Consider the following 24,376-nt stretch of genomic DNA (forward strand, 5'->3'; position numbering starts at 1 on the left):
CTTTGATACCTCTGGACCAAATAGTTTGTCCCTCAGGACGTCTCACTGGAGCAAATCTGGCCCTGGACTCAGTGAGTTTGACACCTCTGGCCTTGAGGTTAGGTTGCACCTCATGTGCTGAGGTGGCCTGGGTTCAAGTCCGGCCTGTGGCTCCTTTCTCTCCTCCACTCTCTCATCCCTGTTTCTGACTATCTGTTGTCCTCCTCTATCAATAAAGCTCTAAAAAGCCCAGAAAGGTGTAAATGTTGCACTGGAATCAGAATAAAAACCCAAACGATACCCAAGCCTAACTGCAGTACTGCATTTTTAAAAAAATAAATCACCCAGATCCTTAGAAAAAGAGAAAGAAATCACTCTTGGTTTCCTGGCAGAATAACAATTTATTTAAATTTAGACAAAAGGAAATACATATTTGTGCTTTGTGCAGTTTTAATGAAGCGCTTTGCTTATGTACACTTTATACACCGTTATATATAATCTAAATTTAATTATCACCACTTGTTGAATATTAATAAATATCAAATACCCATTCCTCCCCGTTGCTCCCATTTATACCCCGTTAGTAATCTAAAGGTGTAAAAAACTCCATAATCTTTTAAATTTTCAAAAACATTCATTCAAAGATGCTTAGTGTCAAAATTCAAGTCAGTATATCTCATCCAGCCAGGATCAACACCAACTTCTCTGAACTCTCAAGTAAATGTCATGAACCCACAAAGTACCAGCAGTGTTTTGTCTCTGTTGTAATCCGCACGAATCAGAAGCCAAGACAAAAAAAACATGAACAAACAACACCAGCCTGGATCCAGGCAGCTTAACCTCCTCTTTCGGTTTAATCGCTCCTCGTCTGAGATCCTGAAGACACACCTGAGCACAAAGTTTTCAGCAGTTGTTTTAAGAAGCGGATAAAGCCTCTCGACACATTTCTTCACTGTTATGTAGCTCTGACAGGCAGTTTTGGTTGTGAGAAGAAAAACCCCTAAACTGTAGCAGAGAGCGTTTTTTTACAAATTAGCATGGATGTCCTCGTGTCGCAGCACTTTGTAGGTGACCCAGTAGAAGATGTTGAATATGAGGAAGCTCAGGGGAAACACGGCTCTGGAGATGGTGTCGATGCGTTTAGCCCGGTCTACAAAGCGCTTGTGAAGCATCTCGCCATCGTACATGGTGACCGGAGGAGGCGGGGGAGGAGGCGTGAAGACGGTGGACCCCTCAACGGCGGTGCCGTCTTTAGTCTGCAGGCAGTGACCGAGTCCGTAACCTCGGAAGTAAAAACCGCGGCTCTCCCTCACCAGTTCCTCCTCCTGTGGAGTCAAGCAGAGGGAAAAGAGATTGGCCTCTCGCTGTCAACATGAATTGGCTTACAGCTTTTTACATTTCCTCTCAGTGGCTCATTCCTAAATGCATTGGGTTGTAGAGGCACAGAAGGGCAGCAGAGTGCAACATCCAGCAGAGAAAAAAATACAGATGTTTATTTTTCGAACTTGAACTCAGCGAAGACGCCTTTTAAATACAGTAAATGACTTATCAATGATTGCAAAGCTTAAAAAAGTAAAGCCAGCAACTTTAAAACAATACTTCCAAAACCCTCTGAGTCTATTCTGACCATGTAGATTATTACATTTTTAAAAATGCATTTATCTCAGAATTTCTAGGATTAGGTAGCCACGGTTGAATGAAGCTACATTAGCTAAATGAGCTACACAAGCTAGGTAGGCAATGTAGCTGATGGCTGTACACCTTTTACACTTCTGCAGTTTTATACACCCAAATAATTTCACATAAAAAAACCTACATAGCTAAGGAGGCTAAAGCTAATGAAGCTACATTAGCTACATAAGCTACGCAAGCTAGGTAGGTAATGTAGCTGATGGCTGTACACCTTTAACACTTCTGCAAATGTCATACACCCAAATTTTATTAACTTAAAAAACTACATAGCTAATGAGGCTAGAGCTGATGAAGCTACATTAACTGCATTAGCTACAAGCTATATAGGTAATGTAGCTGATGACTGCAACTGTACACCTTTTATACTTCTGCAAATGTTATGCACCCAAATTTTAGTCATGGAACATGGCTATGTAGCTACATTTGCTACATAAGCTGCACAAGCTAGGTAGGTAATGCAGCTACTGCCTTTAACACTTTTCAAATGTCATACACCCTCTTCAGTTAAACTAACAAAGCTAACAAAGCTAACACTTACAATGCAACATTAGCTACATAGGTACGTAGCTGAAAACTACACCTTTTACCCTTCTTTTGTACATTTCATGTGTGGCTAACTTAGCTACATTAACATAAGCTACGTTTGCGAAAGCTTGCATTGCTTAAGCTAAACCTGATGTAGCTACTTTGGCTTTCATGGAAATGCGAACTCTGTAGCTAGTGTAGCTGTGTTAGTTTTAGCCAAAGCTAATGCAGCTACACTAGCCAATGTTTGGGTAACTACTTCTAAAACAGGTCTACAAAACTTAATCCCATGACCTTTTTCCGTGTTTTATCTTTGAAATTGTGCTCAGTCTATAATGGTTGCAGTTTGGTTACTACATTAACCTAACTGCCAGACTTTATTTATGAATAAAGTTTAAAAAAAAAAGCTTCTAAACTCAGAAATACGGTGTACAGATAAACGAATAACTTCATCCTGACAGAGGCAGCATCCCACAGTAGTGGTTCAAGAGTTGCAGTCTGCAGCCAGACCCTCCTTGATGCTGACATTGTTTAACCAAAGTGTACTGAAAGGGACAATAATCGCAACTGAAAAAGTTAATGCACTAATTAAGGACCTTACTTAGTGCATTAATGCATTAACTCTGACAGTGCTAAGAATGACTTAACAAAAGTCATAATGCATGAGTCTGTGTTACAATGGACTCTAGCCCTGAACTTATTTTTTTTAATGAATTAAGCTTTGTAAGATGGCTTTGACACAAACGCGGGATTGGAGGCAAATTTTTTTGGAGGCAAACTAATTAACCTCCATCTCTCCTTTTCAGAGCTGCAGAGTGGCTGACCTTTCTAAATGCCTATTAATAAAAAGTCATGATCTCCACTGCACCCCCTCAAAAAAGAAACACTTTGGCGTGATGCTGTGATAAATGGCGAGGTGGCTCAGCACTGTATTCCTTTAACAGTGAATAAGACATTGTCTCCGCCCTCTGTAGAGAATATTAATAGACATGCAGCCTAAGCCTGACAGCCGCTCTGACACTTTGAGAGATTCACTTTAGCAGGAGGAAGAGAAGATGTGGGATCTAAATTGGATGATTAGTAGTGAAAGTCAAAAGCCCTGAAAGCTCTCTCTCTTTTTGACCCTGACAGTTCCCTGGTACTCTGCCGGACTCTGCATCCTGGACTTGGCGGTGAGGGGCACTACGAGCTCCAACACTCCTCATTTATTTCCCACCTGTCTCTCACTGTTACAGTCCCCCTGCACAGTATTCACATCAGTCTATTGATGACCTTGTTGTGAGTAACGTTGTGTTTGAACTAGTTTTTCTCACACGACAGAGGGGCTGTGGAGCTGTAGCTCTTTCAGCCTGGCTTAATTATCCCTCCTTCCTAAGAGTCACAGTACATCATCTGCTAAAGGCTAATGGTGCGTTTCTCTAAAGATAATAGGTGCTCATCGTTTGAGCTCTCAGCAGCAACACTTTGCGATTTGTTGGCGTAAGATCAGTTGAGGCTGCTCATTATCACAACAAAGCTGAGGAGAGTAAAGTTACTGTGTAGGGGTTGTTTTTAGGGACAGTCACTCACATCAATAATACATAAGCTGCTTTTCCACAGTGCAGTTCAGGTTGGTATGATGCACAATTATCTGAGTTCCTACCGTAGAACTGGGGAAAGATACCAAATTAACCGATACTACCCGACTTTATATGGCACACTGAGCGCCACTGAGTGGTCAAAAGAATTGTCTCTTACTGTGTGACAGCAGTTATAATGGGCAAACACAAAAACACACCATGTTTATACAAAGTTAAGGGACTAGCAGTGCCTCTTTAACAGCTTTTCTCCCTCATTTTGTCAAAAACATGCTTGTAAAAAAGAAAACCTAATAATAAAACCAGCAGTGTTAGCTCCAACTAGCATGAAGACCAGGAATTAACTTATTGTGGACTTATTTTATCTTCCAAAATAAGACGGTACAAACTTAGACAAGAGTCAAGATGTTTCTAAGAAATGTCAGCGAGAAATATTCAAATAACCAGACAAATCTGCGAGCTCACAGCCTCAGATCTCACAGACAGCATTCCAGCTAACAGCTAACGTGAAACAAGTGGATAGAATAATTTTAAAAAGAGATGAAAACTGGATAAGAAGTGGCAGATATAGGCAAAAAGAAGTTGCAGAAATTGGCAAAAAAAGTGGCAAAAACAATCTAAAAATAGGCAAAAATGGACAAAGTGGCAGTAACAGGCAGAAGGTAGTAAATACAGGGAAAAAGAAGTTCCAGAAATGTGCTAAAAATAGCAAAAATGGGCAAAAAGTTGCAAAAACATTTAAAAAACTGACAGTGGTAAATAATGTGCAAAAGTTGGCAAGAAAGGCAAAATACAGACAAAAGAAGCTGCAGAAATGGGCAAAAAGTAGCAGAAACATTACAAAGATGAGCAAGAAAATGGCAAAAATGGAAGAAAATAGGTAAAGTTGGCAAAAATTTGTAAATAGGGCAAAAATTAGCAAAAAAAGTGGCAGAAAGTGGGAAAACTTGTAATAAAAATAATACTGGGCAAAAAGTGGTGGAAGTATTGGTTGGAAAGTGGCAAAAAGGGATGAAATTGACAAAAATGGCCAAGAAATTGGCAAAAATGGGTCTAAAGGTGCAAAAAAATTCAAATATGGGAAAAAAAAATTGTCTGTAAAGGCAGCAAAAGGTGTCAAAAAGTGAGCCAAATAGAAGGCAAAAGAGTTCCAGAAATTGAGCGAAAAAAAAAAAAAGTGACAGAAATGGGGGATGGGGGGGTTAGAAGTGGCAATAACAGGCAGAAGGTAGCAAATATAGGCAACAAGAAGTTATAGAAATGTGCAAAAAATTGAAAAAAATGGGCAAAAAATTGCAAATTGAGTGGCAAATAGTGGGAAAACTTGTAAAAAAAAAAAATAGTAATGAGCAAAAAGTGGTAAAAGTAATGGTTGTTAGCGCGGCGCATCTTCCCATGTGTCCACCAACACTTCTGATATCCACCGTCTGACACCAGAAAAAACCATGAGAGGGAAACAAACTGATTTGTCCTCATTACGTTAACATATCCAGCTCTAGAACTGCTGCTAATGCAGGGACAAGATTCGCCCTCTATATTGTTTTGATGTTTTTGTGGCGATGATTTGTTAAATAACAGCAAATATAAAGCTTATGGATCAATTTACCTAACACCTTAACACTCACTGAGGGGAAGCCTCAGTGCTATGAAGCAATCTAAACCAGTAAATGAGAAGTGCTCAGTGACTGAGGTCATGAACCAGCTGGCCAGCTCAAAAAAAGCTGTCACAGACTCTGAAAGTTTGATAGGTGTGAACAGCAGCAGGAAATACATGTTGAATTTTTATCAGCATGAAATCCAAAAACAAACAGGAAGAGGTTAAAGGGCAAAATCCAAAGTTAGTGTGGAAGGTTTAAGGGGGCAGAAGGTCAGAGAGGCGGGGTTAAAGTGACAGGACACGATCAGCACAAAGTGGGTTTAGTTGCAGGAGAGTTTCCAGGGTATGTTCAGGTTTGAAGTGAAAGGTGCATGGCAGAAAATGGGGTTCAAAGGTCAGGGTTGCACAGGGTTTTTTTTTGTTACCCTAGCACAGGCGCTGCAGTGCTGACTCAGACTCCTGTAGGTTGAGTTGTTATCAGGGATGTCATTCTCTTTCCGCAACGACTCAACACTCCCAGGCTGAGTGGCATACACCTCCGTTGGAAAGGAAGGCAGACAAAATAAGAGTTATTTGGCTTTTTTAATACATCCTCATTATTAAACAAGACTCTGGTCAGTTTTTTTCTGGCAGTTTTACAGTAGAATTTATGATTAGATAATTAGTTTTGGCTGGGGAAAGAGTCTAACTGCTTAAATTCAAATAAAAACCTGCCTATGCCATGCTAAAAATAAAGTCATTAAATGTGCAAACTTGAAATTCACATAACAAACTCAAGCAGGCGTTCTCAGATTTAATTAAAGAGGCACGGCAAGTTTGATAATACAGGACATTATCTGCGGCTGTTAGTTCAGGGAGCCGGCTTTGAAGACGAATAAAGCGTCCTCAAGGTGCCAGTTTGAGTTATTTCTGTAAAGACTATAAATGGAAGCTGTATTTCTTTAATATTTAAGTTTTCAGGACTGTGTGGATGTGCTGGCTGGAGGTAGTCTGGCTCAGAAAAACCCGAGCAGACTTTGAGGAGAGCATTGATTGAATTGGTCGGTCTGGGATTTGTACACTCCATCAGATTCCCAGCCTCACATCAGTCCAACACATCGGGTCAATACCTCTCAGATGGATAGTTTGTGATCTGAGTCTCCACAGTGGGAGTAATTGTGCATCTGATGTGGACAGGGGAAGTCCTTTCCCCCACAGAGCATCATTTTCTCTCTCCTGTATTGATGCAGGAGGGCAGACTGCCCGCTAAATCTGCTCAACTCTTCTGCCTACACAGAGAACTTTGCCACGAGTCTGCTGCACACTCAGTGAGCTGTTTAATGGGATTTTCAAGACGTCCCCTCTGCTTTCTCTCGAGACAAACCGCTCTGTGTCCCACAAGGTCTCTCACCTCGCTGTAAAGCCTTTTATTTGTCTACCTGCATCCCTTGATACACAAGACAAATGATTCCAAGATTTAAAGGGAACTGTATTTTAAAAGGCTACCCTTTCATCCTTTAATATATGTCAAGTCAGACTAATATCACAAAGCTCTACAGGGTATTTACAGGCTGCAAAACATACAACCTCTAAAATAACACCTTTAAGTAAGAGAAACGGCCATGGCAGAGATTCCAGGACTGTCAAACATGCAATCAGTGTTGGAACAGCAAAATAACAGTATTAAATTATAGGCTAGATAGATTAAAGCTGTGTAATCCAACATAGATCAATCATGACACCACGAAACTTTCAGGTGCTGTTTTTAAACATAACCTCCTTTACTGCCTGAACCCTTAATCTCACAGGATTTAAATGCATACTAATCTGATGATAAATGAAAGCTTTCACACATAACTATGGTGTCAGGGAGCAATTATTGTTGAAAACCATTTGCAAACGTATACAAAAATCTGTGTACAAATCTGCAAATGCATGGATAGATTTCCAATTGCATGCACAAATGTGTGCACAGATCTGCAAATGTGTGCACAGATCTGCAAAGATTGGTGCAAAGATTTGCCTAAAGGAAAAAATATTTTCAAATTCGTACAAAGATCCATGAAATGCAAACACAAATCTGCAAACGTGTAGCCCAGTATGTAATTGTGGACTCTATTTTGGTTCAGAAAACGTGCTCTTTTTTGCTTGCTTACTTGCTTACTGTGGGGCTATTGTTGTTGCAAAAAACTATTTGCAGATGTCTACAAAGATCTGTGCACAAATCTGCAAATGCATGGATAGATTTCCAAATGCATGCACAAATGTGTGCACAGATCTCCAAATGCATACAAAGATTTGCCAATATGTAGAAAGATTTGCAAATTTCTACAAAGATTCACAAACTGCGTGCACAAATCTGCAAATGTGTGAGAGCAGTTTGTAATTGTGGACTCTATTTTGGCTTTAAGTTGTCAAAGACATCAATTATATCTAAACTGAACTCAGCAATGTTAACTGGTTAACTGGTCTGTGTGATGCATGTGCTATGAGGCAGGCAGCATTGCCTGTGAGCCTGTGCTGAGGGCAACAAAACTCTTTTTTTCTGTTTTTTACACTTACAGATCTGAGTAGACATTTGCAGACTGTGCACCACAGAAGTGTTGCAACGTCATTTGCATTTGTGGATCTTTGTACAAATTTGCAAATGTTTTTACACATTTGCAGATCTATGTACAGATCTGTTCTGCATTTGAAACAGTTTTGCAACAATAATAGCACCATAGAAGTCGCTGTCAGTGGACGACAGAAGTATAGGTGTTGACATGATACATTTTAAGTTGATTATTAGGGATGGGTGATACTGGATATTTGCTGATATCAAAAATGTCAATATAAATAAATTAATTTTAGCCAATACTGATCATTAAATGTAAATCAGACCTAAAATATCAGTCCCCAAAGAAACAATTCAAGGCTTGAAGTTGAACAAATTTGTCCTTGAAACACTTTTAAAGTGTAAGGAAAGATAATGAAAAAAGAAAAAGACCACAGCTCAAGAAGCTCTAACTTTTTTGTTTCTATAGCCCAATGTTTACAGCTGGTATAGGAAGACTTTTATAGCCATTATATTGGTTGTAAATATCAACAGCAATTTTCATACCTGCTGATACTGAGAATGAACTTTAAGAGCCAATATATGCCGATACAAATATCATACCAATCTTTTGTGCATCCTTATCAATAACCACGTTCAAGGTGAATCTGGAGCCCTACAGACGACCTAGTGGTTAGTCTCTTCCCCACTCTCTCATTCCTGTTTCTAATTCTATCCACTGTCCTATTTTATCAACAAGGGCATAAAAAGCTCAAAAATAAATCAATCGAAAAAAAGCAACATATATTAACAAAATAAATACCTATCTGCAGCCTGTGGTTTTGCTAAACATGAAGAAAGAGGAAGAACAGATAATTAAGATGCAAAATAAAAAGCAATACAGAAAAATAAAGTCTAATATCTCCTGATAATGATAAAATAAATACAACCTTATGATGAAAATAATCATTTAAAAGGTGTCATATTTATGTTTTATATCGCAGACTGTGATGCTGTCACATAGTAGTTAACAAAGAGCATATTAAAGGCTATTCATAGACATGTAGAGGTAGAGAACATCCAGTTGTTGTCTTTTTTCTGGTCAGGGCTGAAACAGGACCGACATTGTTTAGGCTGCTGTGGCTCAGTGGATAGTCGCTCATCTCACGAATGATCCCAAACTCCTGCAGTCACATGCCGATGTGTCCTTAGACATTTAATTCTGATTTCTCCCACTGCTGCTTCAGTGGTGTGTGAATGTGTATGAATGAGAATACTGACGGCCTATAAGGTACTTAAAATTGTTCTGTATGACCTGTTCTTCATAAATAAACTCATCTTGCCTGTCTGAATACCTACCTTAGTATCTCTAAGTCCTTTTCCTTCCTACGTAATGACACACACATCATCTAACAGTTGAAGAGATGGCCTTTTCTTATGTGGGAAAAAAAGAAACTTTTAGGTTCAGGTTTCAGAGCTTTATTCAGAAATGACTGCACTGAAAGAGCTGTACACATTTATTTGGTACCAATTCTGTGAAAAAGAGGCTGAAGAGAGTCAAGGAGAAAATGTTGAACTAAAAAGGGGTCTGTGAGTGTGTCCTCCTCTGTCACAGGCTACTTCACCAAAGCTCTTTAGTGTTATAGAGATGATTGGCCCTGCAATAACGGCACATTTCCCATGATATTAAAACCGTTACGGTAATTTAACATGACAGACCAGGCTGTTTTGTCCTGGCAGACTAGCTGGAGGATGCTGGAATCAAATTTGATCAGAGTTGTGGCTTTATTTGTTTATGTTAGTGAGCCACTGTCTATAAAATCTTTATAAACCACATCCACACAGTTGTAGTAGCTCAGGTTTAAAGCTGACAGTTCAGTGATGATAAGCTTGTAATGGAATGGCACCTCTTTTGTTTCCCCTGCATGCCCTGAACACCTGTTCATCCCAGTGTAACTTTAGTTGTACAGATATGATGACTGTGTGATGCTTACACAGCTTTAGGAAACTTTCACGCAAAGAAACCTGAAGTCAAACTTCCCCGGTTGCTGATTTCAGCTTAGAATTCTCAGTGCTGACATTCAGCAGAGACAAGAGACCGAAAAGTAGACTGAGGACCTGATGGAGCAAAGATGTGACAAGTTTAAATGTTGGACTTTGTTTCAGTTGATGGAGAAAAAAGAAAAAAGTCAACTCTGTAGGGTCAATGTGGTGAAATCCACCAGGTTAGGACAGCAGTCTAACTTCTGGTATGTGCAGAGGCTGCAGTCTACAGAGACCACCTGGGGGTCTGAAATAGCCCTGGGTTCTGATTCTTCCCTCTTCAACACCTTAGCAGAGACTAATAATTTAAATAGTTTATCTTCAGGCTTGTGTTTGGGTTTTCTTGAGGACAGCGTTACCAACTTAGCAACTTTGTTGCTCTATTTAGCAAGTTTTCAGACCCCTCTTTTTGGAAAGAGTGACCAGCAACAAATCGAGAGACTTTTTCTGGCATTGTTGGAGACTTTTGGAGACTCTGATGTGAAAGCACGTTATCATTCCTTACTCTTCTCAACGAGCAGTGGGTGCTGTTGTGGGCCTCTCTCCCGTCCCAAAGCCCTCACAGGTGGCCCGGTCCTCGAGCAGTAGCACTATGTCCCAGCTGCAGTCAGAGTAGACTGCGCCCAAATGAATCGCACCTCAAAGCTGCCTTGATAGTTTCTCGATTGTCTCTTTTTGGTCTATTAAGATTGTTACTGAGAGCGTATATAAAGACATTGTTAAAAATGTTCATGTTTTACTGTAACTTGTTGTGAGACGGTTAAAAACCAAACCAAATTTAAGAAAATCAGACTAAAAGACAAGTCTTGCTGGTTCTAACAGGTTTTCCTCCAAGATTGCCCTGTATTTAGCTCCATCCATTTTGCCATTGACGAGCTTCCCTGTCCCAGCTGAAAAAAAACATCCCCACAGCATGATGCTGCCACCCCATGTTTCATGGTGGGGATGGTGTGTTCAGGGTGATGTGCAGTGTTAGTTTTCCGTCACACATAGCCCCTTGCGTATAGGTAAAAAAAACAGACTCCTTATGGCTTTTTTCAACAATGGCTTTCTTGTTGCTACTCTTCCATAAAGACCAGATTTGTGGAGTGCACTACTAATAGTTGTCCTGCGGACAGGTTCTCCCACCTGAGCTGTGGATCTCTGCAGCTCCTCCAGAGTTCCCATGGGCCTCTTTATTGCTTCTCTGATCAATGGTCTCCTTGCCTGGCCTGTAAGTCTAGGTGGAAGGCCATTTCTCGGTAGGCTTGTAGTTGCGCCATGCTCTTTCCATTTTCAGAGATGTTAAAAGCTTGGTATATTATTTTTATAACCTAACCCTGCTTTAAACATCTCCATAACTTTATCCCTGATCTGTCTGGTGTGTTCCTTGGTCTTCACGGTGCTGTTTGCTCACTGATGTTCTCTAACATACGTCTGAGGCCTTCACAGAACAGCAGTATTTATACTTAGATTAGATTACACACAGGTGGACTCTATTTACTAGTTAGGTGACTTTTGAAGGCGATTGGTTGCACTGGATTTTATTCAGGGGTATCAGACTCCAGGGGGCTGAATACTTTTGCACACCACACTTTTCAAATTTGCATTTGTAAGAAATTTTGAAAGCTATGTGTAATTTTCCTTCCATTTAACAATTATGTGCCACTCTGTGTTTGTCTATCATGCAAAATCCTAATTAAATATATTTACGTTTGTAGTTGTAACTTAAAGAAATATGGAAAAGTTCAAGGGGTATGAATACTTTTCAAACCACTGTATTTTGATTGCAATCATAGTTTTGACCTACCCATGATTATAAACATAACACAACTGCTGGCGATTAGTTACGTTTTAATCATGTTCTCTGCTTTATGTGGTTGTCAATATAAAATATTTTTGTCATTATAAGGGGTATTACATCATCAAATTAAAATGACATTTAGTTTTATATCATATTTTGCTGATATTCACTTATATTAATGCTTATTTGCATATAACTTTATTCTGATCAATGTTTCTTAGGATTTATGATACTGTAAGACCACAATGAAAAAATATATATCATTGGAATAGTAACTATTTAAATTTTTAAAGACATTTAAGGGCTGAAATTCCACAAACTGTATCTTCAAGATGTGGCCCGAAATGTTTATGGTTCCGAGTATGAACAGTCACATGACCAAAATTTCAGTGTTGCCAGGATTCTTTCCAATCAACAGAGAGCAGCTGTTTTGGCTGGGATGCCTGATGCTCCCCTTGTAAGCTACATGGAAAAACAACGCTGAAATTCAGCCTGCCTTCCACGTGAGCTGTGCTGCAGAATGTTCCACAGTGTACCCTGACTTTAGTCTGTTTTTATCGTACCCATATAAGGTGGAAATTTTAACAAAACAAAGCAAGTTTGTGCTTACATTTCCATGACTATCACTGCCACATAGAAATAATTAAGACGTTGGTTTTCAGGAGCTCTAATTAAGCCTTATTATTGTAGAACAGGAGAATACTTAAGGGACTTATCCAAAAAAAAGTAGCTGTCTAATTAGCGTTTGCAGTCCTTGCATCCAAACAGACATAAGATGGGTAAGTTGCATATTAAAAACAGCTGTGAAAAGAGCGACTGTAGGGTTAGCGTGCCCCACTGCCACTACTGACAGAAGAAAAAGACCACAACAACCCCTCACAGGTTAGAGGCTGAGGGATCTCCCTCATCTGGTATGACAGCCAGCTGTAGCATGTTGATGTGAATATACAGCGTTCCTCGGTAAGAGGAGGCATAAGTCAATGTTATAGAGGCTGACAAGGACCGGAGCGTGTGTGTGCTGCTTGTTTGTGTTCTTAAAGATCTCATACAATGTGTGTCAGTGCGTGTGTGCGTGTCTGTGATTTATACTTACTATTCTCTGCTGCCGCTGCTTTTTCCTCAGCCTGATGAACTCCTTGTGTTGCCTCGAGACGAAGTTAACGGCAGCGTACTCCAGCAGGGCGGCAAACACAAAGAGAAGGCACACCGCCATCCAAATGTCAATGGCCTTCACATAAGACACCTGGGTACAAGAAAAAAGCACAAGGCCACGGTGTCATTGACAGCCAATCGATGAGGATAATGTATAATCCGTGGGCTGTTTACGGTCTACACATCCCTCAGCTGTAATGACACATCTTTAGAGGGAATGGTAATGAGTCAGGGATGTGGGCATTTGACACACAGCTTTAAGGCGGGTCACTGCTCCGCCTGGGTCGTTCATAAAGAGGAGATATGTCACAACAAATCAGCGACGCCCACTGAGCGGGCCGAGTGTGGAAACTTCACCAAATGAGATGCAGTTAGTAGACTGTTAGAGCTGCAGACCATAAAAACTGTTAAAAAATGACACATCAGTGGGGTGCAGACGAGTACTTTGAGTAAACATAGCAGACACCTCGTTGATGCTTTAATTAACACCTTCACTGCTTTACAGTCTCGACTTCAGCTGCCACACATGCTGTATAAACACAACACCCACTAATACCTATTAATCTTGATCCTGATTAAATTACTCTAAAAAAAAGTCCCCTTATTATTAACATCCCTCTCTTCTGCAGCTACCCTTTAAAGAAAAACTTGGTCAGATTTCAGGATGTTGCATCATTTTAGATCACCTCTTGTGTTTGAGAACAGACAGTAGAGAGCAAAATGTAAACAGAGGGCTGCCTGGACTTGGAAATATCTGAGAATGTCACCTCATCCCGGTGGGTATTCATTTTGTTATGTTTTATTAGGACTTTCAGCATTAATGATTTAATCGTGATTGATTAATTAAGGTCCATAATAAGTGCATTAATTTTAATTTTTTAATTGCCTCTTTCAGCACATTTTGGTTAAGCCACACCGGCGTCTCCCTGCAGCCACAGTGATGTAAAATAAGTCCACCACTGCTCCTTAAAGACCCTGTAAAGTGAAAATAAATCTGTATTTACGGTTTGTTGTATGACAGGTTTCTGTGTTATGAACCCCCCAGACAAGTTTCTATCAGATAAAACATGTCTAAGATTATAAAATTAAGCTTCAAAATCATGAAAAATGAGGCAGTAAAATCTGCTCCAGGTTGGTGTGGGCGTGTCTGTTGAATGAGCTGAGGTCACTCCCAACCAGGAGAAATACAATCCTCTCAGACTAGACTAGCTAGAAATAGGTCTTTGATGATATATATATAAAAAAAAAAAAACTCTGGTGAAAGAAAATGTAGTTTTTATCAAGAAGACTAAGCCCTGTTTACACAACGTTTTCAGTTGAAAATGCAGTTTTCAAAACACCCAGCCTCCATGACAGGCAAAATGCAACTTTCTGAAAATGCAAAACGCTATGATTTCAGTAATTTGCTATGTGGGAGTAGGATACTACTCTGAGGAAGGAAGGGACCTACACACTACCAACTACTGGCCTGGCTGTTGTCGTCTAAACAGGTCCTTAAATGATACTAAAATGTTAGTGCTGGACTATTGCATGATCTATCAAATATGGCAAGTGGTCCAGATCAGTGGCATAAATATCGACGGTGCAATCAGTGCAGCTGCACAGACGCCGTCAGGGGCCCATGATTAGGCTGTGGTAGTTTGAGCCCAGGTCAGTGTGTGGCCAGTCATGTTAGCCTACATGGTGACGATAGCAGTTCTCTCGAGTGGCTGTGCGTGTGTGTGTGCTTGTGCTTGTGTTTAGGGCGGGGGTGGGGGCACAAAAAAAATATTTGCACCAGGGCCTATCACCATGATGTTACGCTACTGGTCCAGATACTTTGTCAGCAAAGCAGCCCCACACCATCACACCACCATGTTTGACCGTTGGTCTGATGCTCTCAACGAAATGCTTTACAAGTTTTATTCCAGAAGTAACGGGATGCACACCTTCAAGAAAGTTTAACTTTTGTCTCATCGGTGCATTGTCTCCGTGCAGTTATGGCAGAAGAGATTAGTGTGGATGCTGCTAAAGCGCCAGTTTTAACAGAACTTGATGACTTTTCTTCGTTAAAAGAAGAACAAAGAACAGCAGTGAGTTGTTTTCTTTTCAACAATGACAAAAGTCGAGTTCTGACATGTCTACTGTCGCCATGGTTCGCGTTATTCAATTCTCTATGGAGTTTACTCCTCTGTAGGGATGCACCTCTGTAGCAGCTATGTCACGTGTTTTGTTGCTCTGATTGGCCCGTAAAGGCGTGACAGACAGAATGTTCATCCAATCACCCTCCGAGTTTTTTTTTTTTCCGAAAGGCTCTGCCTTTTAACTCCTTGGCAGGTTCACCACCATTCCAGGTTTTCTCCATTTGTGGATTATGGCTCTCACCATGGTTCACTGGAGTCCCAAAGCCGTAGAAATGCCTTTGTAACCTTTTCCAGAATGATTTTCAGGTTCTATTCAAGGGATTTCTGGATTCAGCAGGTCCTGCAGTAAACAGGCCTGGATTGTCGTTGTTTGTCTGTAACGCTGATTGTGCTGCTGCTGTCTTGGCCAGGGCACTTTTTTAATCTCAATGAGATTTTTCTCCTGGTTAAATAAAGGTTAAATTAAAATGACAACCACAAAAAGTGTGGTTGATCACCATTAATTTGTGTTTTGACTTTTCCACATAAGGCCAGGTAGTTTTGGATGGCTTTTTCCCTTAATAAGTGAAATCATCATTTAAAAAACCGACTTTTGTATTTACGCTAGGCTATCGCTTTAGGCTATCTTTGTCTGTTTTTATTTTTTATTTTCTGTTGATTTTTTATTTATTTATTTATTTATTTCAGACAACAAACAAGCAATGATAAAACAGTTCATAGTCCATCCCACAAAGTTTTCATGAGTCCGAAACAGGAGTCGGAAGAAGCAGAAGCTTTTCGAGTCCTACCCCCACTTACTGTCCTTTTATAAACATCATAATGTTCCCGTGTCACTCCTTATCCCAAACCCCCCTCACCCACCCCTCTGAAACATTTAAGTGTGACAAAAATGTAAGAAGAAATCAGGAAGGGAGGAAATCCTATTTGTTTGCTTCTGCAGGTCTTTAAAAGACATCAGATTTAATTTTAGTCTGTTTTATAACCAGTTAAAACTCCTTAATGCAGCGTTAAGAGATTTTCCAGTCATACAGCTATGAAGTACTCACATAAATCTGGTTGGGGAGAGTGAAAAGCAGAATCAGCCACCCTCAGTTACCACCGCTGTAGTGCCTTTTTGCTGCTCAGTAGCTGAAAGATAAGACTGTTGCGTGCTGTGTGGCTGTCCTGTGCAGCTCCAGCTGTGAGTGATTATGAACACAGACTCTGTGGCTGAGTCTGGTGACTATTCCTCACTTAAATAAATGTTAAAAATCTCCTCTGAGGGTCAAAAACATATGGTAAATGCAGTCGAACGCTCCAACCAGCAGAAGCATGAACTGCTAGTGTAGAACCAGCCCTGGAGTGCTGTTGCTATGGTTACCAGCAGCCTAATACACCTTGTGCACTGATTCAGAACGTTGTCTGGAGCTGAGGTATTATGACCACCTTTTTCTGATTGGATGGCAGTTGTCCATTAAAAATGTATTTACCATAGTGTCAGGATGGTGCAGTCTGTCTCTCTAACCTTCTCCGCGGATGCAGTGTGCCCCGCCCTGTGTGTCCTTCACATGCCAGAGTGCAGCGCCCTCACCTCGCCCGGTCCTCTAATGTCTGCTCCCCTGTGAGTCTCTGTCCTAAACTAGGATGTGCCTGCAAAGTCAGCATCTCCTGACTAAATACGCAATGATAAATATTCTGGAACACCTTCCATATGCCTCTTTTACCTGTTTGTTCTAGGAAATGTATCCCTTTGGTCCAGTCTGCATAAATCTAATATGCACTGGGTGTCTGTTTCATTTGATGGAGCAACTGTGTGAACCTCCTGAGAATGTCACTGTTATATTTTAGTTTTTAGGGTATTTTTCTTTCTTAAATCTGTCAATTGCCTTTTTGTCCAGCTGATTGCATTAAATGACACTGTTTCCTGATAGCCTTCCTCCAGGCCCCATGAGGCCCATGCCCCATCTCTCCAGGTATCCTCCCAGCTGACCCCTCCATGACACACGTGGACCAGCTCAACAGGTCCAAGGCACCCAGTGCCTGCCAGGTGCCTGTGAAAGCACAGTTGCCTTTCCTGCATCAGGCAGCTGACCCTTCCCATCTTCAGCTTCCCGAGTCTAGAAGTGTCTACATTGGACACATGATCTTGCCAGTGATACCCAAAGATGCACCGAAGGGAAGCTTTGGCCACTAGTCAACATCCAGGCAGCATCCAAAGTATCCCCAAATGCTTGGATCTTTGTGTTGCTCCAGGAGACATATTCCCAATGGCTCAGCCTCCTCACTCACTCACTCACTAACCAGATTGCGGCCCCTTTTACCTGCCTCATTATCCAGGCCATACAGGTACTGAAGAGCATAAGGGCTAAGATGCCTCAGCCATAGTACAAAATAGAGTTTCAGCCCTACATTTTTTTATGTAAAACTTACAATGACTATAGCTGCACTTTGGCTCTCATTCTGAATATTTCAGTTTCTGCAGCTGAGAACTTTGTGTTCACCATGTGTGCTGATGATGCATAGTTTTGGCCTTCAGCAGCCCCGTTCTGTCAGCAATTTTGTTTTGGAGTTTTGAAAGTGCCTTCAAATTTGCAGGATTCCTGAATTTCCTGCCCTTTTCTCCAAACTGAAACTTTGTGCAGTTGCAAAGTGCTTGCACTCTTTATCATACACATAGATCAGCTAACACGGCTTTTTCATACAGATTTCTAAGGCTTATTTGTGAGTTACTGACTGTAAAAACCCAAACTTATTTCTTAGATATTTTTTAAGTCAGGTCTTTCTTTTTTTGTCTCTGTCTTCAACAATCTGTGGGCCAATGCACGACATATTTAGATATGTCAATTCATTATTGGCACTATCAGGTAAGAGGGGTCTAAAGGCCATACTCCAGAATACTTTAAGTATGATATATCTTATTGTATAGTTTGGTGTGCATCGGGCACATTTTCCAAAAGTTATATGTATTTCAAAACATGTGGACTATTAACAGAATTCCTACAGCTGCTGCTTTAAACAGGTATCCTGTTCATGGGTCATTTTACATGACTGTTATATCAACCCTGTTATAGACTACCAAAAGTGAGTAATAATGTAAATCTAAACATTAATTTCTGTGACCCATGGCCATGCAGAAAAGCACTGGACTTATTTTATTTTATTGTTATCTTGTTTTTATTCATAAAAGGAAAACGTTTATGGACATGAAGTGTTAGTGTAACACACCTGTCAGTTGCACACTAAATAAAAACAGAGAGAGCTGCAGACTGAGATCACTTTGAGCAGCATGCATGGAGAAAATGCATGGAAATCAGTGATAACTTTTAAAACCATTTTTCAATAACGATTGATGTCCAGACCTCCAGACATCATGGCCTCCGACCATGAAAAAGACCGATATTAAATAGTTTCAATATCAATGTATCAAGGGCATTTGATATTGTCATAGGTCTGGTAGTATGCAAACTGTGTTTCTCAGTTGCACGACCATCATCCACGACCAGCACATCAAATCACTTTTTTAAAACATAAACGTCAGCGTAGATCAATCTGGTATCTTGTCTCAAACCCACCTTTGGCAGAGATGCTCTTGAACCAGAGCTCTGTGTGGTCATGGTCAGCACTGTGGTGATGCCCAGACCCACCCTGGCTGGTGCAGCGTCCATGTTTATCCAGAAAGACACCCAAGACAGGATGACGATGAGGAGGGAGGGGATGTACATCTGGATTAGGTAGTAGCCCATCTGACGTTCCAGGTGGAACTTCACCTCGATGCAGGTGAATTTACCTGCAGACACAGGACAATTATATGCTTTGAGAAAATACAACTTACAACAGGAGAGAAGACTGTAGATACACAATGAAGATATATGATATTGACAAATATAAGCTGCATTTTAGTTTAAAAAAAACAGCTTTTTGCAAGCCATTGATTAAATTTAACCAAGACCTAACAGTGCCTTTAAGATGTTTTAATTGTTGCATCTAAGAAAGAAAACACTCATTTAAAATTTGTTTTCAGTATGGTTGCTGACTTTTCAGAAAACCCTACTGGAATGCATTTTGTACCTGTGTTGTAGTACTTCGTGCAGTAGCCCAAATCCTTCTCCTCTTTCAGCACAAACTGGGGAAGGGTGAGATCGTCAGCCACCTGAACAGGGTTCTCGGACAACCACTCGAAGATCAGGTCATTCATGGTGTAACCAACTGTGAGAAGACAACAAAGAAAATGGAGAGCGTGAGCATCTGTAAAAATGGGAGAAGTGCCATCATGAGATATAGGGCTGGATTCAGGGTTTGGGCTAGACCCCTTATTTCCAATGAAGGGTTATCCAAATACTTCAGCAGACCAAGACATTTTGGACAATGCTATAACTCCAACTTTATAGCAACAGTTTGGGGAAGGCTCTTTCTAACATGACTGTGCCCCAGTGCACAAAGCAAGGACAATAAAGACATGGTTTGATGAGTTCAGTGTGGAAATACTGGCCTGACCTCAACCCCATCAAGCACCTTTGGGATGACCTGGGATGGAGATTGTAAGCCAGGCCTCCTGGCCCAGCATCAGTGCCTCACCTCATTATTTCTTGACAGAATGAATGGGCAAATATTCCCACAGAAAAACTCCAGAACTTTATGAAAAGCCTTCCAAGAAGAGTGAAAGCTGGTCCAACTCTATTCTAAAGTACATGGATTTTACTAGAATGTCATTACAACCCCTGATGGTGTAATGGTCAGGTGGCCAAATACTTTTGTCTAAATAGTGCATCTGCCTTAAATGTCACAAAAATGTACAGCCGTTGCCTCACGCTTAAGGAGGTCAACTGTGAACTCTGAACTTTTTCAATTCAGCCCCAAATGTGAAACAATGACCAGACTGTCTACTTCAGGGATGTCCAAGCTATGGCCCGGGGGCCATTTTTAATTGGTACACAGCAAATTCTAAAACACAAATGGAAAATGGCTCATATTAGAACAGGCTTTTGCTTGACTGTATATTTTATCTCTATTTTCTTATTGACAGTTAAGTATAGTTTTGTTTTACCTCGGGGGCTCATCCAGGAACGTCATGCAAAGTTAAGCTCGTCAATAAGAAAACACAGAAAACATAATAGTTTGTGAAGATGGTATGAATTTATTTGGATATTTTTGTTTCAGCACAAGGCAGCGCTACTGTTCTAATTCTGTAAACAAACGTTTTGACAGGACATTTTATTGATGTGCTTTTTCGTGACTTAAACTGAGACGGTAAATTCTCTAGTGCTTGGAGCATCATTCTTATTCTGACCAGGGCAAAGCCAGTAGCTGTGCTTCCATCATCCTTAGAAGTACGCAAAATCTAAATAGCGCATTAAGAAAGTGGTAATGGAAACACCTGAATTTCGAAAAATCTCTCAAATATCGCTAAAAAGTTTTTACTCTCTCATGAACAGGTTTTTCAGATTTCGATACAGAAATATATTACAAATGTGTAATGCAAACACCTTTTTGGCATTTACAAGTCACAGGATGTAATGTACAGTGTCACATGACCAGTTCAATCCGAGACAACATGGCACGGTACGTGTGGACACAAGAGGAGACCGAGACGTTTCTTAACATCTGATTATACCCCTATAAGTGGCTTTTGCCTTATACACAGACTTTGCCTCTGAACTGTCATCTGTTGCCTTCATCTTTTGTTCAAAATTATCAAGGCAACCGTCATAGCTGTAATCAGAACTGTACCAACACGCAACAGGTTTTAGGGATCTAGCTTCCTTGCAACGGAGTCTCACAAGATGAAATTTTGCGAGAATTACGAGGCTCATGCCCAAAACTCCACTCAATGGAAAAACATTTAAAGCGTAATTGTACTTAGTCGAAATTTAAGAAATATCGCTTATATTTTGCAAAAACTTGCGATAGGACCCCAGCTACTGGTAGCCAGGGCCAACCAGGGCTACCCTGGAATCTGACTGGTCTTAAAATCCTCGAAATGACTGGTTATTTGACTTGTCAGCTATTTACAAGCCATTTAAGCAAATCCAATCACTGAGCCAACCTTTACCAAAATTAGACTGGATTTACTGACTTCAGCATCATAAAAAAAAGTTTGGATTTCCCTGGTCTACTACTTGATCCTCTCTCTGCTTTGCTTGACTCAGACCCTCTTTGCACGGCAAACTCTTGGTGCTTCTTTACAATTAAAACAGTGTATTATGATCAGTATTGGCTAAAATGAGATTGGAAATATATCCAATGAGGTGCATCCCTGATTCCAGTTGCTTAAGGAATTATAGAACCAATGCTGCTCAGTCTATACATGAAAACACTGCATAAAACCTTCATCATCCTTCTTGCTGGGCTTCCCATTCTAACCCTAATTTCTTTCCTGCTCTTCAGCTCTAACTAGGCTCTCCTCACCTTGGTTTAAAATCTGTGCATGAAACAGCATAAAGAACATGGGCTACCCACTCTCAGAGAGGGAGAAAACTTGGAAGACTGTGTTGGTATAATGTCGTTTTTGCCCATGTGTCCAGCTACCAGCTTCCCTCTGCCATCATGTTTGTCACAGTAAAGGTCACGCGGCACAGCTCCAGTCATGTTGCTGCTGCTGTTTGAAGGTTACAGAAGCAGGGGGGGACATGAGGAGAATATCCGTCTGTGACCGAGGGTGACACCCAATGCACGATGATATGGAACTACATTCATTTCTGCAGGTTCATAATTATTTTGCACGAACATGGTTGATTTCGGTGACCTTTTGAGGCTTGCACTCCTCGACACATCCACCTGATTAGAAGTGCATTAAAAATGCATGCCACATGCAACAACAAAGCAGGAATCCTCCCACATCTGAATAATAGCGATGTCTACAGGGACCCTTTAGGGCCTGAGTTACAAAGACATCAATTATTCAAGATGTTATACTCTACCCTGCACCACAGGGCTGAAAAAACAACACCGCTAAAACACACTTATCTTGTTCACGAGGAGAATTCACTGTCATTCACACATCCTGCTGTGACAAGCGAGGGGAATACCAATGCTTCCCTGAGATAATAAAGCGGTATCCGCTTCTTCCGCCAGCTACAGCTCAGAGGCGTTAAACCATAATTGACAAAGGTGGAATAAAATAAATTAATTTCATGGGCCAGATTGTCTGGCAGAGTCGAGTAATGACAGCAAATGTTAAAAAAGGCGCTCCACCTAATGAAAGCCACTATCTTAATTCATGCAGGGTTATGCTGCTGATTTTCTTTCATGCTTTTCACTCACAGATTTGAGGTTACTGGACACTGTTGGCTCAAGGGAAGCTATAAGCTGCATATACAGTTCTTTGATGTGTCAGAATCTTATGGTTGCTTCTATTTTTACAGATCTATATAAGCCGGTGGCGTGAAGGGCCAGAAAAGAAGATTGGCCTTGGCTCTCTAAAACCTCAAAGATAACTCCTTTTTCTCCTCCACCACTCTCTTCCCTCTTGCTTTCACTGAACAGACGGCGTTTCTACAGCTCCAGCAGTGGCAGTAAAACCGATGAAGTCCTCCTTAACATCTAGCACAAGCCAAGGTGATCACACCCTTGGGTGGTGTACCAGCACTTGTCAACACAAGGCCAAGTATCCTCACCAGGCCTTTAATCAGAAATGATTACTTCTCCTCTAATAGCGCCGTGCTGTGATGCTCTTGAAGACACACACACTCCTGTTTGGAGCACACGTTTGTCTCCCTTGCACTCCTAAAGGGTAAGACATCTTTAAATTTTGTTTTTATGCTGCATGGCTCCCCCGCACACTAAATTTATTGGATCTTTTATCAGTTTGTCCCTGGGTCAATTTGCAGAAATAAATCATGCTGCTTCCTGTAAAAGGAGTAACTAGTTCCATACAAAACAATGCCTCCTGCTCTTATTAAATCAGATAAAGTTAGAGGTACTGGCATTCAGCTTCACTTATTTAGTCACCTCTGAGAAGGTGCAGTGACTTCAGGATGCCTAACTTTCTCAGTTTCTTCCCTCGGCTACACCTGAATCCTTTTGTCCTCATGATGGGAATTTAAGTCACCTGCAGGCACAGAGGTCGGTCAAATATAATAAAAGAACACAAAATTAAAGTTTTATTATTTATATCCTAGAAATTGGTTTCATGAGGGGAGATGCAATCTCAGCCAAAGGCCACTGGGAGGAAAAGGTGTCCAAGTCTTCTCTAACATCTCAGCGATGCGAGTTCCTTCTAAGTTTTTGGGTTAGATGCCTGAAAGGTCTATGGCAGGGGTGATCAAGAACCTTTGCACAAGGGCCAGATTTAGTCTCGACAGAAACTCTGGGGGCCAGACTTTCAAATACACAAAAATTAAATAAATTTTGGTCTGGATAACAGTCTGGGTGCCATGCCACTCCCTGTAGACAGCACTTACTTGGGGCCAATTTCTTCCTACAACAGGATAATGACCCAAAACACACCTCCAAAATGTCTACGAAATAGTTAAAGAATGCAGTCAGAGAGACAGTCTTCAGATGTGAACCCTGTTGAGCTGTTGTGGGAGGAGCTTAACTGTACGATACAAAGGAAGACTCCATCCAGCCAATCCATCTTGTGGGAGATTCACTATGAAGCATGTGGTGAAATCTCATTAGATTACCTTGAAAAACTGACAGCTAGAATGCCTCAGGTCTGCACAGCTGTAACTGCTGCAAAAGGTTTTTTTTTCCATGAAGGCAAATTTTAAAGAACATTTTTCATTATAGTCATTATTTCTATCTGACAATGTCCGCATGTCCAGCTCATTTGCTGTGTTTCCTATTCAGACTAATTTTACGAGTTTTTCCATGGAAAACAAGAAAAATTCCAAGTGATCCCAAACTTTTGAGAGGTAGTGTAAGTGCCGCAGGTTTGCGTGCAGGTAGCGAGCGACCTCGCCCACTGGAAGAGCGCTGTGTCACGGTGTGCAGCCCTGATCAGCAGGCAGAGATCACAGTAGAACTGCAAGTTCACACAGGAAAAGTATGTCAGCAGCAGACTATTGTACCTTTTGGGGTAAATTTAGTGTCCATTCCAGTATGAGTTCATGATATTATTGGTTCCACCTTGGGTGAGTACATTAGGAAGTTAAAAGGTTAATGTTTGCCTAAAGCAGGGGTTCCCAAACTTTTCAGCTCGTGACCCCCAAAATAATGGCGTCAGAGATCCAGGACCCCCACCTTCCCTTGAGGGGCATAAAGCGCATGATGTTGCACAAAGCAATTTGCTTTTTAGGTACTTTTTTTTTTTTATCATTTACTTACATTTAAGCACAAATATCACTAGAATTATCACATTATTATTTTAAATTAAACACATTTTAACAACTTTTTTTCACAATATACAAAATTTTGATTTTAAATCATATTAAATTTTGGAAAGCATTCCGCGACCCCCTTTCCCTGTTT

At 40.7% G+C, this 24,376-nt stretch overlaps 1 protein-coding gene across 1 annotated transcript in view; it reads right to left on the reverse strand.

Annotated features, from left to right (window-relative positions):
- Positions 1-372: 372 nt before the first annotated feature.
- The window catches only part of glra4a (glycine receptor, alpha 4a), a 99,723-nt gene continuing 75,719 nt past the window's right edge, over positions 373-24,376 (reverse strand). The window contains exons 6-9 of the mRNA XM_041796970.1: positions 19,034-19,171; positions 18,538-18,752; positions 12,805-12,954; positions 373-1,304 (exon numbers count right to left, since the gene is read on the reverse strand). Of these exons, the coding sequence (XP_041652904.1) occupies positions 1,005-1,304; positions 12,805-12,954; positions 18,538-18,752; positions 19,034-19,171 (803 nt within the window). The 3' untranslated portion in view covers positions 373-1,004. The remainder of the gene's footprint in view (positions 1,305-12,804; positions 12,955-18,537; positions 18,753-19,033; positions 19,172-24,376) is intronic.

The sequence above is a fragment of the Cheilinus undulatus genome, linkage group 10 (assembly GCF_018320785.1).
Source record: "Cheilinus undulatus linkage group 10, ASM1832078v1, whole genome shotgun sequence".
NCBI classification, from domain to species: Eukaryota; Metazoa; Chordata; class Actinopteri; order Labriformes; family Labridae; genus Cheilinus; species Cheilinus undulatus.